The 18,383-nt window shown below is 30.5% G+C and overlaps 2 protein-coding genes across 6 annotated transcripts in view; one reads left to right on the top strand and one right to left on the bottom strand.

Moving 5' to 3' along the window:
• Positions 1-4,667: 4,667 nt before the first annotated feature.
• LOC145975340 (cilia and flagella-associated protein 47) overlaps positions 4,668-18,383 on the bottom strand; it is a 30,711-nt gene continuing 16,995 nt past the window's right edge. The window contains exon 30 of the mRNA XM_083105745.1: positions 4,668-4,820. The gene's annotated coding sequence lies outside the window, so the exon portion shown is untranslated. The remainder of the gene's footprint in view (positions 4,821-18,383) is intronic.
• Positions 6,903-18,250, top strand: LOC145975344 (uncharacterized). Of its 5 annotated transcripts, XM_083105757.1 has the most exons (16): positions 6,903-7,052; positions 8,102-8,211; positions 10,160-10,269; positions 11,562-11,619; positions 11,710-11,869; positions 11,942-12,223; positions 12,305-12,543; positions 12,620-12,751; positions 12,881-12,983; positions 13,063-13,530; positions 13,618-13,975; positions 14,611-15,117; positions 15,639-15,773; positions 16,265-16,450; positions 16,542-16,687; positions 16,784-18,248. In XM_083105757.1, the coding sequence occupies exons 1-16, from the start codon at positions 7,019-7,021 to the stop codon at positions 16,894-16,896; spliced, it is 3,141 nt and encodes a 1,046-aa protein (XP_082961883.1). In that variant the 5' UTR covers positions 6,903-7,018; the 3' UTR covers positions 16,897-18,248. The 5 variants fall into 5 exon arrangements, with proteins under 5 accessions (XP_082961883.1, XP_082961881.1, XP_082961884.1 ...); XM_083105755.1 differs by having other exon boundaries at positions 13,063-13,975; XM_083105758.1 differs by having other exon boundaries at positions 12,065-12,223; positions 13,063-13,975.

Below are 18,383 nucleotides of genomic sequence, written 5' to 3' on the forward strand. Positions count from 1 at the left end.
TCCAAAATAAATGGAAGCAGTTGAGATAAAAAAAACAAACGTGTTACTTTATCGCGAAAATGTTGACATGGGGAAAAAACTGTTTTATTCGAAAGATGTGAAATGATCCCGCTACCGTGCGATCGTGTATGCTGGAGCATCGTGATAAAGGAAGAACGAGATTCTTGAATGGGAAAGGAGAGCAAATCTGCTCCCACCGAGTGCCGGGATAAAAGAGACGATTTGCAAACTTGCTCTCGGAGTGACACATACGGAGCTCCGCGATTCCGATCAGAAGGCAAACGCAAGCAGGGAGTTATCGTTTATAAAGATCCTATGCGAGAGAAAAAGAGAAAGAGAAGGAGAGAGAGAGGGAGAATTGAGACAAACTTTATGAATTATGGAACTATTCCGAGCCGAGAAAATAATAGGTGTCGCATCATTTTGATTCTATCGATCCGCATATCAACCGAGAACAGATTGATTTCTAATCTGAATCCTATTTCGGAAGAAAACTAGATTTGTATAATAATAGATGAAAAGAAATTCGAAACAAAAGCCATATTACACGATATAATTGTATGTTAGACTTGAATTTTTGAAAACAAAACCTTGATAGGATTTCGAGTCAAGTCGGTTAGCGAAATGCATAGCAGAGTTTGTCACACGAACGAAGTTCGTAACTTTATTTACAATGCGAATTCGCAAATAGCCGAAAATGGAGAGTGACGTGATGTAGTACGTACGTACATATATGTATATGCCGCGTTTCATCGGGATGCGCGTTATTGCGAGGTAATTTCTCCAACTTGGTCAATTTAACAGTTTATCTCTCTTTGGTCGCTTTATTGCACTCGTGCACTAATGCAAACGTTTTTTCCCAAACGTCTCTTCTACCTGCTTGCATTTTGACCACCATCCTCCTTCTTTCCCTCTCTCCCCCAAACTATGCTGAATAGATGCGATCGATATTATGGGCCGACTGCTAAATCGTAGCGTGTGTATCAGGCTACTCGAAGTCATTGCACTAACAATATGGATGAAATTAACAAAAGCGATCGCGCCGGAAAGAGCACTACCGGTAAACTTGCTAGGCTTGCATCTCAGAATCAATATAGTCGCAGTCTCTCCTGCAAAAGTATTTACAGCTGTATGTGTGCGCGCCTGTGTTGTATGTATTTATACATGATTATCGTTTTAAGCTCCTAGATTTAAGCGTTGTTAGACTTGTTTGATTATATCGCGTGTACAAATCCAGTGCATTTCCTCCGATTTATAGTATTATACATCTATGATATAATACATTCAGTACATTGCTATCAGATAACGTTTCACGGTACGACGAATCAAACCATTTTACAAAATCACTGTAAAGTTGGCAACAAAATGATTAAAATGTGTTTTTTATTTTATAATCTTTCAAAAATTTATTCCTACATAAATATAAGATGACAACGGCATCAATTGAACAAATAAAATATTAAGCTAATCTGTTTCTAAAATATATATATGTTTCTCATCTTCCTCTAAGATAAATTTCATTGATATTTGATTGAGTGCGTGACAAAAATTCTAATGTTGCAATCATATAAAATTTAACCTAAATTTATACATTATTTGAAGACGCTTTAAAGGTTCTCTCGATATAAGACGCCACGATTTACTCTTCCGTCATCAAAGTGCCTCTCGTGAGAGACAATCGACACCAGTCAAAGTTTCCCTAGAATCGCAGAAATTACTGGCTGTTACGGGCTGCAGTAATTGCTTATAACGAAATATCCCGTTTCGACCAAAGTCAGAGAACAGACGCGGAAGACGTCTTTAATTTGCGCGCTTGTTCAGAGAGGATTCTCCCGCTCTTCCCATGCTCCTTTTCTCCACCCATCTGTTTGCCCGAAGCATCTCGCTGATACACAATATTCATCATTTGCACTCAATCCGAGTATTCTACAGTGTGATTCAATTTATTCCCTATTTATTTCTTTAAATTCCTCGAAGTGTTATATTTTTGCGAGAAGTAATGGCGTAATCGCGAATGCGAAATTGCGATCGACGTTTCATTGCGGATTGCTCGACCTATTATTCCAGCGACGTGCGAATGAACTATTAGCTTATAGATCGAAGACATATAGGCGAAATAGTAATAGTAATCCGAGGAATCCGGATTTTCGGTGGTCCACACTTTCGTGGTTGTTAATAACATCGATAAAACCGGATGCAATAATATCGCTCGCCCACTTGCGATATCTCGATTTAAAGAAGGAAAAGGTTGGAAATCTTCCGATGGTTAAACTAAATAGCACGGACATTCCTTTGTTGGATAAAACCCATCGCGATGATCAATAATTAAAAAATCCCGATAGTATTGGTGTTGTTCCGCATCGCGTATCGCTCCATCGTACGAGATGAATCGTTGCAAACATGTCGTACATCCGTTCGTGCTGCACAACGATATATACAGGACATCCGGAGAATCGTATCGCAAAATAACGAAAAAGTTCGTGAAAAATTAAGCAATAAAAGCGTTCGCGATTTTTTATTGCGAGAAATAATTGTTAAATGTTGTTGTTATAGATCATGTTTACATTATTAACAATCAATCTCGGGAATTTCGTGATACAATTTTGCGATGATATCTTTCAATCAATTTTATTATTTGTTTTATGTAATAGATTTTTAAAACGTATTTACGCTTATTATAGAATCATCTATACATATTACTGTTGTCGCATTATCCAAAAAGCATCAAGATTTTGAAGTTAATTTTTTTCTAAGCAAAGAAGTTTAAAGAAGCGAAAAGAAATTGCTCATATATAATCATGTTTAAAAATATAGGTTTAAAATTTCGTAATTTTTATATATATATATATATATATACAACATTTGCGTATTAAATTGCAAATTTTAATTATGAATTGTCTAATTTAAATTTAACAATAAATTGTCTAAATTTAAAATTGATCCTTTTTTTGATAAATGTATATGTGTATGCGCCTGTGTGTGTATTGAAAAAGTTTAAAATAAAATCACAGTTTCCCTAACTAAAATCGTAAATTGCAGAATAATTCCACCTCCCCCACAATAGTCTTCGTTATTTGCACTTTTAAAAATGCACATGCAAGCTTGTAATGCGGTAATTGTACAAAAAATACACAAGTGCTTTCTAGCAGAAAGTTCAATGGCAAATAGAGAAATATATGGATATATGTATATCATACTGAATAGCGGTTTACGTTATTGTTGATCTTTGTTGTAACACATTCGCTTGGTTCAGTTGCATGTAAACGCGTACCTGGCTTAAGATTGCGTCCTTCCAGCCTTGTAATGCTAGTGGATTAAAACAACGTGTATCGTGAAATGTGAGTACGGCAGCATGAACAACAGCGTGTGATTTATCTCATCCTTCTATCCCTCTGCGTAGTTAGATCCCGTATTTACCGGTTACCTACATCTTCCATTTGTACTAAAATTTAGCAGCACCGTTTCACCAATAGTTTCGCGATATTATGATGCTCACAATTCAAACAATGATTCGCAATTTCTTGCGAATATGAATTAACGCGTATTAACCTAGCCTTGTTAAGCACATTGTTATATGTATCTATATGTATAATTTATATATGTTTAATTTAAATTATAACCAACAATGACAATAAAATAATAATTGACTTTGGCTTTTTATTTCTTTGAGAAAAAGTCAAGACAACGTTCACTCGACACTGCAGTTTATATCAGACTTAAAAAAAATTTTTTTTTTACGATTATCGTAAGAGAAAAAAATCATCTTTTTTTTTGTCAAAAGCATATTATAATTCATATGATTCAATATTAATTTTATAAATTATACATAAACAGCATTATTTTATTTTCACTGATATTCAATATCTAACATTCGTAAATAATAAGGCATATATTGACAATACTATAAATTCCGAAACACAGCTATAGATTTTAGATTGTAGACTTAAACTTATCATATTTTTCCATAAACATAATTTTCGATCAATCTTAGTTAACACATATAATATAACGTAACAACATCAATGATAGTAGAAGAAAGTGACCTTGTAACTGAAGAATCTCAAAATTTGCGGCATTCTGAGGTAGGTAGATCGCATCATTGTGCTCGTCATTTCACGGCAAAGTACTTACAAATTAGAATATATAATTGCATATTTGTATGTATGTATGTACATGATGACGTAATCATTACAGTTATCATTTCTCGAAGCAACGAGTTAATAACGGCGTTATCTTTTTTGCCTGTAATAGAAATTAATATTAAATATTGTTCGATAACAAATTTAAGTTATTTTCATCCTTGTATAGTTAGTTACAAATATACTCTACTCCTTTTTATGATTCCAATGCGTTCAATACACATATTTTGATTAAAAATCATCTCCAATATTTTTAAATATTAATAAAAAGTTTTGATAAAAAAAATATTTAGTGATTGTTATTCTTAATGAGATTATGTAATTCTCATAAATATTTATACGCTAAAAACAAATTTGTAAATTAACATATTACATTATATATATATATATATATAATATTTTTCGAGTTACTTTTCAAAGAAAAAAATTACTTTTGTAAAATTATTTTTTCGATTATGATTAGAACTTAAATATACATATGGAAAAATACAATATGCAGTATATATTTAAGTTTATAACATAGTGATCAGTTTATTGTAAGTCATACGATGACAGTAATAATCATAAAATAACAGTAATTGTTATATTAATTATATTCGATTCTTCCATCAAAGTCGTTTAGATTCTTCGAAAGATGTATGCCCAGATTTGATTCATTTAAGATTGATAACGTAACAATTCCTGGAATAATTAAACGAATGGGATAAGTTTCTATTTTGAAAGCATTTCCGAAGCAGTATTTATATAGACAAAATAATATACTACAATATATAAAAAACACACATATATATGATTAGAAATAAAATACGTCTATAATTATGTTTATTCAAAGATACTGTAAACTAACATTTTGGAGATAATAAAATGATTTATGATATGATATTTTTCATATCGTATTAGCATAGTCTACCCAGGTAGCAAGATGACGTCTCCAGACGTCTTAACGTACAATGACGTCATTAAAACGTTATTAAGATGTTATTTGACATCACTCTGCTACCTGGGTAATTTATTAGTATCTGATCAGTATTTAATAGATAAATACAAAATGTTGCTAGATATTTTTAACATTTAATAAACGTTTCTAAAAAAGATGTTGATAAGCTTAATGATATAGTATATTCTCGTATCAAGTCTCTTTCGAAAACTCTCTGTAGAAAACTTTATACAACATTTTTCTTTATATGCTGTTCGTCACAAGAGAGAGCTTATCTGTTTCAATTCCGACGGTTTATCAATATGTAAATAAAACTGCTAAATGTTCTCTATTTTAGAAGATATCTTACTTTCTTTTCTCTATATACGTTTAAAAATAACAGCTGATTAATTGCAACATCTTCCCGTGGGACACCCTGTATATACATGCTGTGTGTGTCATAAAGTAATTCGAATAACCGATATAATTAGAAATAATTAATTATAACATCAAATGCTTCATAATATATTGTATAATATCAAATACTTAATGAGACATCAAACGCGTAATGCATGTTTTCGATAAAAGTTGTATAACAGAATAAATGAGAATTTAGTATTATTATATATTCAACCAAAATGAGTATATAAATGTAGAAATTTGCTATTATAATTTCCGCGGCATTAAGTTGTGACCATTTCACATTTATATTTATGCATATAGTATAATAATTTAACATTTAACTAATAGTAGATAGTAAACACAGTGCCAAAAAATTACATAATTTTATATATATAATATTCATATGCAATTTATTAAGTGAATACCTTTTCTACCTCTCTCTCCTCCCACCTTTGCCTTTCTCTCTTTCTCTTGTTTCTCATAAACACCTTTGCAAGGAGCGTAGAGAATGTTTTACTAGAGACATCTAACTTGTAAGATAGCTCTTAAAATATCTAGATTTATGATTACTGGCGGCACACCGTGGCTGTTGCTACAATTATCGGAAGATGAATTGGCTTTCCAGCAGAAAAATATATAGGATACAGTGTCACGCAATTAGTTATTAGCAGGAATGTTTTTTTAAAATCTCGACAATTTTCTATAATTAATTACGTGACACGATGTTTGTGTTAATTTTTGCAGGAAAATTCTCGTTATAGTACACGATAGCTCTCATAGTAGTACATGGTATAGTACAGACACGATGTTACAAGAGCATAGAATTTTCCTCCGCATGCGCTGCGTAACGCTCATAATCGGTAACAGGACAGCCTCGATAAAGTCAAACGCACACAAATTATAGTTTTTTAAATCTTATAAAAATTTATAAAGATATAAAATATATATAAAATAAATAGGAGCAAATATATTGACAAAGTTTTTTATAATATTCTCTATTTATATTAAAATAAAATTATGTACTCTTTTAATTAAACTATATTTATATTTTTTTATTGAAATTATGAATTGTGCGCGAAGATATTCTGTAAATATATTTTCTTTATTTTTGCGGCAGTTGATACTGGTAAATAAAAAAATTATTAAGATTTATCATTGTCATCCAAAAACTTTTATATTTTATTTTATAAAATGTAGATTTATAAAAATTATATTTGTATAAAAAAAGGTTTAAATCATTTTTATTTATACAATTTTATTCATTCTTCTTTTATAACAAATTTAACAATACAAAAATATATAATGCTACAAAAGATTTAAACCGTATTTAGACTGCTTTGTTCCTGCGAGCATGAAAAAAAATCTCACAATCCGAGAACAATAAACGTGTCGCAAGGCGCATGCGCAGTAGAAACGTGCAGCACACGCATGGACATATATAAGCGGCAGGTATACGTGGGGATCGTGCATTAGTACGCGTGGTGTGGGTGCAAACTGGACAAGTCTCCAAGCAAACGTGGTAGTCACGTGTACGATTCTCGTGTATTCGCTGGTCAAAATTATGTTCGCGTCTGAAATAGTTGGTGAAAAAAGAGGTAGCGTTTTTACGATTATACTTGCGAAATATCAGTATCTAGTGCATCGCGTACGTACGGGTGTTGTTATAAATGTGAAATTTTCGTGCTAAATTAACACGTTAGAACGAGAGCTGCCGGCTCCGTCCCACGAGCTCGTTCCTCGACCGCATGACACACGCTGTTGGAGCGCGATAAGCGACGTCTCGAACGGCACGGTAAGCGACGACGCCAATTTCGGCAACATCAATCTGTACCAGTTTCGTGACGTCGGCTCGTTGCTCCAATTTTTGCCAAATACCGCCGTTGATTTCTGGAGGCGTGGCGTCTGTACGCGATATGGATAAACGCCGGCTTTTCTTTCTCTCTCTCTCTCTCTCTCTTCCTTCCTCCTTTCTTTCTTCCCCTCTCGCTTGCTACGTGCCTGTTGGCCTATACGTATGCGCATGACGCAAGCGCGCGGCGCGCGTTGACGCAGAGCTTGTACGCATACGCACCCGCCTCGCACACATACAACGAAACGCTCTCCTTGCGCGTCGACGACAGAGTCTTCGAGTTTAGGCGTTCGTTTATATCGTGTCCGGACTGTTGGCGAGTCTTTGACATTACAGTTTACAAGTTGTGAGTGTGTGTCGCATTCGGATACGATCGCGGGAAATAACGGTGTCGGGCGGGCGATCGACATTCGTTGCCGCTCTTCACGCTCTTGTTCCCAGTCCCCACAGCTGGTTCGATTTGGCACGAGACGCACGGGACGAGTAGTTCTTCTTCGGTTGGCGCGACGTGGACGCGTTTATTATCGCGAAATACGCAATATTGGCGCGTACCTTGATCGTTCCCGCGCGCGTGTATCCGTTGGCGAAGCGAGCGGTCGATCGCTTCGAGTCGCGCACACGTGTGTTCTCCGCGTCACGCTTCGCTCCACGACCACGTTGTACATAACCTAAAACCTAAAATGAACGCGTGATCCAAGCCGCTCGAAGCGTGCCCGAATCTCTGTTTAACCGCATCTGCAAACTGCAGCATTAACAAACGTTTGTTAACGTCTTGGTGTGTCGTTTGTATCACAGATATATCGCAAAGTGACGAGTTTCAATTTGATTTCCATCATCGTACCATGGAAGCGGAATTATTGACAGTAGACGATTTCTTTCCCGGATTACCGATACCAATCGAACAGGTAAGATTTCATAGCCATTGAACAATTTTTTCATTACTACCTCTCGCGCGCAAATAATAGCCGAAGATGATGATTATGTTGCGGATATAATAACTATATTTTATTTTTTTAAACAACATGAGAAATTCTGTTATCGAGAGATACGATCGGGAAAGGTACTAGACTATTTTTAGAGATAATTGCTTATACATATGTTTTAAGTAAGATTATCTTTACAAAGAAGAGATGAGGGTTTTATTTACTTAGTATATCGGTTAAAAGTTGAATCATGTGTACATATTAACATATGTATATATTTTGATATAATTTTAATAAAAAATATTTTTTTTTATCGTATCATATAAACATCTTTTATCTAACAATAAGACAGAAAATTAATAAAGTGAGATTTATATTCCCGCGATTATAGATGTAGATTTGCACGTGGATAGAATAGTTTGCGCTTACAAAAATATTCGAAAAATATAGGAAGCTTAGAACATTAAAACGTAGTAAGCAAATAAATAAACAAAAAAAGTCTCGCGAAAAGAGAAGCGCGAAATTATATACAGTAGAAAAGAAACAAAGGTTTTCGTGATGCGATTGTTTAGCTACCTATAAAATTTAATTCTTTTATATAGTTAAATTATGTTTTTATGCAGTCTCCGACAGGGGAAATTTTTCTTTTAAGAATCTTTTTCTTTCCGACGTCCTTCAATCGCACAATACGCGCTCACCCTTACTCTTTTATTTTCCGCTAGAAGGCTGTATTTTCTGGCGTTTTTAGAAAGTTTGTAGAAAGTTTTTATGACTAACATGTGAATGAATTTCCGAATGAGTCTATGCACTTTATCAAGGGTGCGTTACCGCCTCTCTTACCTATCAGTCGGTATTTCGAGACAAAGTCCAATATTAATTTATTATCTTTAATGATATCATGATATTATATGTTATTTATATGTTTCAATATTAAAATTATTTTATCTAGTAAAATGTAATATAATTATGTGTTTTATTTAAATATTTGGATATTAATATGATTGTCAAATCTACGAGAGATATATTCTCTGATAAAGAATTTCTCAAAGCATGATATCATTAAAGATAATAAATTAATATTGGACTTTGTCTCGAAATACCGACTGATAGGTAAGAGAGGCGGTAACGCACCCTTGATAAAGTGCATAGACTCATTCGGAAATTCATTCACATGTTAGTCATAAAAACTTTCTACAAACTTTCTAAAAACGCTAGAAAATACAGCCTTCTAGCGGAAAATAAAAGAGTAAGGGTGAGCGCGTATTGTGCGATTGAAGGACGTCGGAAAGAAAAAGATTCTTAAAAGAAAAATTTCCCCTGTCGGAGACTGCATTGTAATATCTCTGTAATACATGTAGAGCCATAATAAACACACTTTCTTGATATAATTGAGATTCGCTATCGATTAAGCTTATTAAGAATTCAATTGGCATAGCTATTATTAATATTCGATTATTTAAGACACTTGCAATTTTGCGACTCGCGTGCTCTATACCGATATACCATGCTTCGTTGTTATTACGTACGATGTTAGCACGTATTAAAATTGTTGCGGACAGTTTAAAATAAGAAATATATCGCAAAAAATATACAAATTTTTATTTTCAATTAATCACATATTTTTCATTATTATTTACAATATTTTATTTGGTAACAATTATTTAACTGTTCGTTTGAAAAACTCAATTGATTAATATTATATAAATATTATATAAATTAAGAAGTTCAATTAAACTTATCCAACAAATGTAAATAAGTATAATAATAATAAAGCAAAATTTAAAAAAATGTTAGATTTATTACAGTCAAAAAATGAAAGTGATTAAAAATTGAGAGACAAATTGAATAATAAGTAAAAAAGCTGATATATATTTTGAAAATATTGCGAATAATAAATGCTTTTTTACACTATAAAAAAATTTATTTACAGGGTTTAACGGAAATGCCTCAAGAATCGTTAATCAATATTATTGCAAATGATTATGGTGTGGATACATCTCAGCCCATTATTAGCTCCATTTGGAACGACAATGAATGGAAGTAGGTGCATTATTCTTATTTAATGTTATACATGGGCGATTTATTTTAAATGCGACAATGGATTGGTTAGAAAATGAGGTATTTTGCAAAAAAATGTCAGACAAAATAAGACATTTTCTGAAAAATACCTCGTTTTCTACGAATACGTATCTTTATACATACATACGTATCTTTCTCGAAATCAACCAATTTTTTTTGAATGGAACTATACCAGAGGGAAAGGAGAGAGAGAGAGAGAAGAGAGAGAAGAGTGCGAGAGAGAAAGAGAGAGAGAGAGAAGGAGAGCAAGAGAGAGATTTTTGTTACATGTAATTTTTATAATTTTTATATTCTACACATAAAAGTATTAATGTAATAATATTAAATAATAATATGAAGATGCCATTTCATATGTTAAAAAATTAATAATTTACAAGGTATGTTATAATTTGTTCTGATATATTTTTATGATATAAAATATATAATATCTTATAAAGAAGTGTAAACTTGTAAATAATTCTGAAATGTTAATACTTTTACATATAGAATAATGAGATGTGTGTGTGTATATATATATATATATATATATATATGAAAAACATAATATATGATTGTATTAAAAAACTGTGCAAAAGCTTATACATTACTTGTACACAACTTGTCCATTAATAAGTGCAATATTGTTCTTTTGTAAGAATATGATTATCAATCAATTCTATATATTGATTGTTCTACCAAAATTTCTGCAAATATTTTAGTGAAATAGAATAAATATTTACAGAATGTTTCTCAAATTTTATATCACATTTTATATATATATATATATATATATATATATATATATGTATGTACGTACGTACGTACGTACGTACATACATACATACGTACATACATACATACGTACATACATACATACGTACATACATACATACGTACATACATACATACGTACATACATACATACGTACATACATACATACGTACATACATACATACGTACATACATACATACATACATACGTACATACATACATACGTACATACATACATACGTACATACATACATACATACATACATACATACATACATACATACATACATACATACATATAAAAATAAATTATGAAATATCTTATAAACTATTAGTTTTAATAATCGGATTTTAATACTTTTATGTGCAAGATGAATAGTAGAATCGATATGTGTATTATATTAGGAGAAGCTCTTTTATTTAAAAGATAATCTTATAATTTTAATAAATAAAAAACAAGATATTATAAAAGTTATTAAAATAATTATTTTTTAAATATAGTGCAGATACAGATGCAGCATTTTCAAAGCTTTTCGCAACGGGCCCGAATTATATGCAGGTTATAAATTTTTTTCTTTATAATTAATTTATATTTTGAATTACATTGCTTGAAATTTTATGCAATAAGAATACCTTTTTTAATTTTTAGCTAGTAGAGTTTGAAGAATTTAAGGATGTTGTAGATATGAGTTTATGTGATACAAAACATACATTATGGAATAACATGTATGAAGGAGAGATTGCAAATTTACCGCAAGAGATAAATCTAGGTCCTGACTTAAAATTAGAAGAAGAAGAACAAAGAACAGGTTTGTTATCAGTAATTGTTGTATTTTTTTTCTTATCGTCTTTTTTTTATGCAAAATGCATTTTTTTTATAGTCAATTTGAAGAAAAAAGATATCTTTGAAATGATGCATTTTCCAATGGAAATTATAAAGACTGAAACTACAAAAGAAATAAAGGAAGAAAAAGTTAATGACTCAATCATTTTATCTAAATTAGTTCAAGAAACACGTGAGTTTAAAAGAAAAGATGCAAATACTGCGAAAAAAAATCGAAATATAAAAGGAAAAAGAAAAAAAAAGGATGTGATTATAAAAGATAAGCAAGAGGAGCAAGAGGATTGTATAGATGTTGAAACTATATCAGATGAAGTACCAGGTAATGGATTGATATACAAATATACAGATATATAAAACTTTTTGCTAAAGATGAAGTTCATTAAGAATTATTTTCTACTAGTATTGGAAGCTGTTGACGTAAAGAGTTTGTTGGAACAATTTGAAGCTTCTGAAACCCCGAATTCGCGTAATAAGTCGGTTACTAAAAATAATCTCCTATCCGGCACAAAATCGAACACAATGCAACAAATGACTCAAGAATACCAAAGCCAAGTATTAAAGAAGCCTTCTTCAAAAGTTTGTAATCAACATACGAATATACCAGATTCAGTGTCAAAAGAAGTAATTGATAGGATAAAGGTGATTATTTTAGTAAATAGTCCATTATGATGATATGTAAACAAGTTGATACAAATTCATTCTGATCTTGTTTTAGGCCTCAGGACGTAAAAGAACTATTTCGATAATACCTGCTATGCCAAATGTACAGAATAAAAATCGTAGTAGTAATAATACACGAATACAAGATGCTGGTGCTACGTTAGCTCATAATAAAGTTTTAAAACAAGTAAGTTCTAAACTTCATTACTATATGCGATATTACATATTTGCATCTAAAATACATATAGTTCGGATAGCAATTGCTTGTTGTAAATTTTTAATGTATAATGATTCATTAACCATAATACTATTTTAGGTAACAAACAATGCTAAGAATAAAACAACAGATGGTACTTTAGTACAATTGGATCATGATTATTGTTATAATGGCTCTGTTACTAGGAGCTGTGATAGCAATAGTAAGTATGATACGTGATAGTAATAATGAAGAAACTATCCTAATGAAAGACAATAAACTTGTCTATTTTTTTTATGCAGAACTTATAAAACATACATCTGTATTAAAATCAAACCAGAATAAGGAAATGACAAAATGTGGCAAAATCATAGAATGTCATAACAATAGCAACTCGAAGAAAGACAACAATTTGGAATCGGCTGATATATGTGATACAAATAAACTAGCAGGTTTTACTTTATTGAATGAACAAACACATAAAATTAATGAAAATAGACTCGAAAGTGATCAAAAGGACTGTCAAGAGAAGATTTGTTTGGAACAGTTTCGTGTCTCAAATGATTCATTGGCCAATAAATCTAAGAGTGCAAAAGTTTCAAGCAAATCTTCTGATAAAGATTCTCCTGTGTATTTAATTCGCTCGGTTTTGGCTCAAAATATTTTACGATCGAGAAATGATTTGTCTAAGAATACTTTGCCATTGAGTACTCCAATGCAAATGGTTTCCGTATTAAAGAAACCACCAAATGCACAATCACTATTAAAAAGTAATTCTGATGAAAATATAGTGACTACTACAAACAGTTTAAATAATGAGGTACAGAATGTAATTGTACAAAATACTCAAAATTTAGCTTCAGGCGAACAAGCGAAGAAACCGCCGTTTCGTAAAAAATTGAATTTGGCGGAATATCGAAATAGGAGAGATCAAAATCGTAGTGACAATAGTAGAACAAGTTCTCCAATACAGCCCATGACATTGTTGTATGTTCACCACGCTTCCACTACAACAGAACCAATTAAAAATGATTCTGAAGATCCAATTTGGTCAGAAAGGGAAATTGTTTCAATATTGAAACCCAAGTCAGATATAAATGAAGAGAAAAACAAATCAAAACCACTTATGTGCGATATAGGAATACAGACATATGAAACGGTGTTTGAATTTACTAAAAGATCATTGGTGGATTCTGCAGAGAAAAATGATAAGAGGTAATACATCAAATATCATTTATTACACAGTTCCACAAGGAACAAATAAAAATCTATGCATACAAGCTTACTTAATCACTTCTCGTAGCTTTTTTAATGCTGAATATAATTTTGGCTTCCAACTTTTTTCGATATTATAAATTACGATACAATTTTGAGAATTTGCAATTAAAGTTGCAAATACAACAAATGAAATGAATGAAAAAATGATTTTTGTGTTAAATAAAAAAAAAAAATTTTGTGTTAAATTGTATTAATAAGTTTATTACTATATAACACTTCATAGTTACGATATTTCAAATATTTTTCACTATGAAATTTTTTTAACGAATTTCTGTAACAATAATAATAATGATAATAATAATAAACTTATTAATACAGTTCAACACAAAAGCTGATTAAAGATTAGTAGTTTTGCTAATTAAACTGTAAAAAAGATTTTATAATTAGACGATAATATAAGCAATAATAATTATATGTGCCTTTTGGAAAAGACTTTTTGAAAATTAATCAATATGTGTATATTTCTTAATATGTGTATATTTCTTTTTTTCTATCATCTTGTAAAACAGCTTATTGTAAAACCTTTTAAACTTTCTTCTGATTATCTTAATCTGTGCAATATTACTTTACAGGGAACAAAATATAAGGGACATAAAACAAAGATCCTATAGAAAGAATGAATTTCGTAGGAGGTCGAGTCGATCCAGATCGAAAAGTAGAAAGATAAGTAGAAGCAGAAGCCGGAGTAGAAGTAGGAACCATTGTAGAAGACGGAGTAGAAGCAGAAACAGAAACAGAAGTAGGAGCGAAAGCCGGAACAGAAGCAGGAGTAGAAGAAGCAAAAGTAGAAGTAGAAGTAGAAACAGGAGCCGAAGCAGAAGTAGAAGTAGAAATAGGAGTCAAAGTAGAAGCAAGAATATGAAAAATGACAGTAGAAGCAGAAGCAGGAGCAGATCTCGCAGATGCAGCCGTCAACGAAGAATCCGATCCCGTCGACGCAGTTCCGTTAGCTCGACCAGCAGTTGGTCGTCACAGTCACGCTCATATACGACATCTACCAGATCACGATACTCTCGCTCGCGTTCCAGATCATCCCGATCTAGATCCAGATCTTTTTCGCGAGATTCTAGCTGTTCAAGGTAAAATGAGATGAAGTACATAATGTGATGCGGATTAATTTATCTAGTCTATTATTAGAACGATTTTAAATATCTAAAAACTGCACTATTTATTCCCAATTATTTTACATAATTTCTCATTTGTATTTTTAATTTTAATGACAGATAGATCTAATGAATTTGATTCGTTAATATTGTGTATCATGAAAATGAAAACGAAATACTTTAAATCAAAGTTTTGTTAAGGTCTCTAAGGTTTTATTTGCAAGAATTTTTTCATTTGTAGTTCTAAAATCATTTTTGTTCATATATATATATTTATTGATTAATAAAACTCCGGCTCTTGTCAAATTCAGTAAAAATCTCTTATTAAAATTAAAGTAGGAGAAATTTGTGTAAGCTAAATATTCTTTAGTTATTACATGTGCCAGACAAAATTATATAATACAAAACTATGAAATGTAAATATATTTAGCTCGCAAATAGATTAGATTAGGTCAAGGGAATAATATTTAAAATTTTCAAAAAAATGTTATTGATAGGTCTTCCTCTTACACGAATTATGGAAGAAGTAGATGGTCTAATTATCGGAGGAAAGGCAGCAGTGATCGCGAAAGAAGTTATGATAGATATAAAAGACATTCCTTTGATAACCGTCGTAATTACAAAAATTGGAGGTAAAATACGTTTTTTGAGATAAATAGATTTAAAAATGAAAATCTAGAACATTCATATTGTAATATTTATAATAGAATATTAATTTAGCATACTTTTTATATCATTATTTATTTTATAAATCATATTTGATTAGAAGCATTACTCTAGTGTTGAAAAGTTTATTTTTAAACTATTTCCAAACTATCCCATTTCAAAAAATTGAAAATGTAAACATATTTAAAAAAAATAAATTCTTAAATTTTTTTTAGTATCTTTTTCAGAGCTAGATTATGAAAATGTAGAATATTAGCATACATGCATTTTAGAAGATTTTATGTAGCTAGTAATTATTTCGATTATGTATAATTCAGTGAAAATAATTAATATGTGACCCTAATGAATAATCATGCAAGTTTAAAACCTAATATTACTATAGCAATGCAAATACATATAGCTAAGGAAATAATCAAAGACAATTTTGTTTGATTAAAGGCTTATAATTTGTTATTAGATCGCCTGTACACTCTTACTGCAAATCCTACAATTGGTACAATAGAGAAAAGCAGAAACAAGTGGAGGAACGAAGAGTGATATATGTGGGACGTTTAGATGAAAATGTTACCAAAGCTGATTTGCGCAGAAGATTTGAGGTTTTTGGGCCTGTTGTAGATATCAGTGTACATTTCCGTGAGCATGGGTATGTATTTATTAATCGGTTTTTATATCTTTTTAAATAATACTTTCTCGAATGTCTTATATATTATTATATATTATACATTATATTTTAGTGATAATTATGGTTTCGTCACTTTTGTATACAAAAATGATGCATATGCGGCTATAGAGCACGGTAATGATGATCCATCTCTACCTACATATGATTTAAGCTTTGGTGGTCGTAGGGCATTTTGCAAGTACAAATATTCAGATCTTGGTAAGAAGAAAAATACATATGCATATATGTACACCTATATAGATGTTTTATTATCTTTAACTTAAAAATTATGGTGAATATACTTTTTTTATATAGATGATACAGCGAGTAGCTCACCTATTAGCAAATCACCTCAAGCAAATGAAGAAGACACTTTCGATTTTCTTTTGGAGGAAGCAAAAGCTAAATTGCGCAAAAGAAAAGTTTGACATATGTACTGTCTAATAGTTATAAATATAACTTAAATGAGATAGTATATAAATGAATTATTGAAATATATCAAAGGAAAAGAGACATTTTTATTTATACAGATGCACACATGACATGAAACAGTGCATTTTGCCGCTGTCCCTTTACCATAAGAAATAGAAAATATTAGAAATACACAAATATCCGGCCGATCGAAAGATTTGGTTCGGATTTTTTTTTTATTGTAAATGCGTGGAATATTTGTTACCTCGGTTTATCCGAATCTTATCCAATTTTCCGAAAGAAACCATGAATTTTATCAGTTTTCCTGTGATTATATTTCGATTATAAATAAAATCTAGTTGATCGAAAATATGTAAGATAATTGAATTTAGCAAGTATGATAAGCTTGATAAGAATAATCAAATTCAAATCGATTTGACTTGACTAGTGTCCACATGTTCCTAGCAAATGTAATGATACGATGAAAGGCACTACTTGCCTTAATGTAGATAAATAATATCTTTCAAGTCAAAAGTATGATCGATAAAGGAGGAATGGATTTATGTCAAAAGCAAATTTAATTTGAACTTGCAGTAATGGTAATATCTTTATTAAAAAATTCACAGTTAGAATATTTTTTTATAAATTCTTTGACTTTTATACTGAAATTATTTATATATTGCTTGTTTCATAGTCATGTATTTTGTAATCATTTCAAGCATGGAATACTGCATCGCTATATATGCATTATATCTATTTTTTCATCCTTCTTTTTATTATCCAAAAATTAATTAAAATATCATCACTATGCATATCAGAATTAAAGTTTGTCATTTATTCAGTCGTGACTCAATATTTTATTCAATTAAATGATAATAAATAGAAGAACTAAATAACACATTAAATTTTACGCATCTAAATTTGTAATATATTCAGTGACAGAATTCTTATGTTAGAAAATGTAGTTTTATATATTTAAGACTCAATTTTTTCTTTTTTACTTTTACATGTCGATTAAAAACAGATTTTTTTTTATGAAAATAAAAGTGTTTATAAAGAAAGTGTAGAAATGAAATGTACGTTAATCAGCGAACATCATAATTATATAATATATGATTTTTAATATACATCTATTAAACTGAGAGACCATAATAGTTGTACATATGCATAAAAATTTAATTAAAAAGTAACTATTAATAAATACTCTTATTAATAACACTCTGTTTATCAAGTTTCTCTGTTTATGAAGTTTTTTTTAACTAAAGATTATTTCATTAAATTATTTTATTTTTATCGGAAAATCTGTTTTTAATTAATTTTGATACATCGTATAAAATCGTATTTAAATAAAGCATAAATATATATATATATATATATATATATATATATATATATATATATATAATGAATAATGTACACACGCATAAAAATTTATGGTTTGATTAATTACACAGCTTTATCATATTTGAAAATTGATTAAAAATAAATTTTTTAAAATAAAAAT

This window comes from Camponotus vicinus, unplaced genomic scaffold, assembly GCF_025532165.1.
Source record: "Camponotus vicinus isolate PSW18456_S1 unplaced genomic scaffold, iyCamVici1.0 SCAF_8, whole genome shotgun sequence".
In the NCBI taxonomy this organism is placed as follows: domain Eukaryota; kingdom Metazoa; phylum Arthropoda; class Insecta; order Hymenoptera; family Formicidae; genus Camponotus; species Camponotus vicinus.

Coding starts and splice junctions, on each gene's coding strand:
- LOC145975344 (XM_083105755.1), top strand. CDS start 7,019: ATGTTCGCGTCTGAAATAGTTGGTGAAAAAAGAG. Junction 10,270..11,561: donor TGGAACGACAATGAATGGAA/GTAGGTGCATTA, acceptor TTTTAAATATAG/TGCAGATACAGATGCAGCAT. Junction 11,620..11,709: donor CGGGCCCGAATTATATGCAG/GTTATAAATTTT, acceptor TTTAATTTTTAG/CTAGTAGAGTTTGAAGAATT.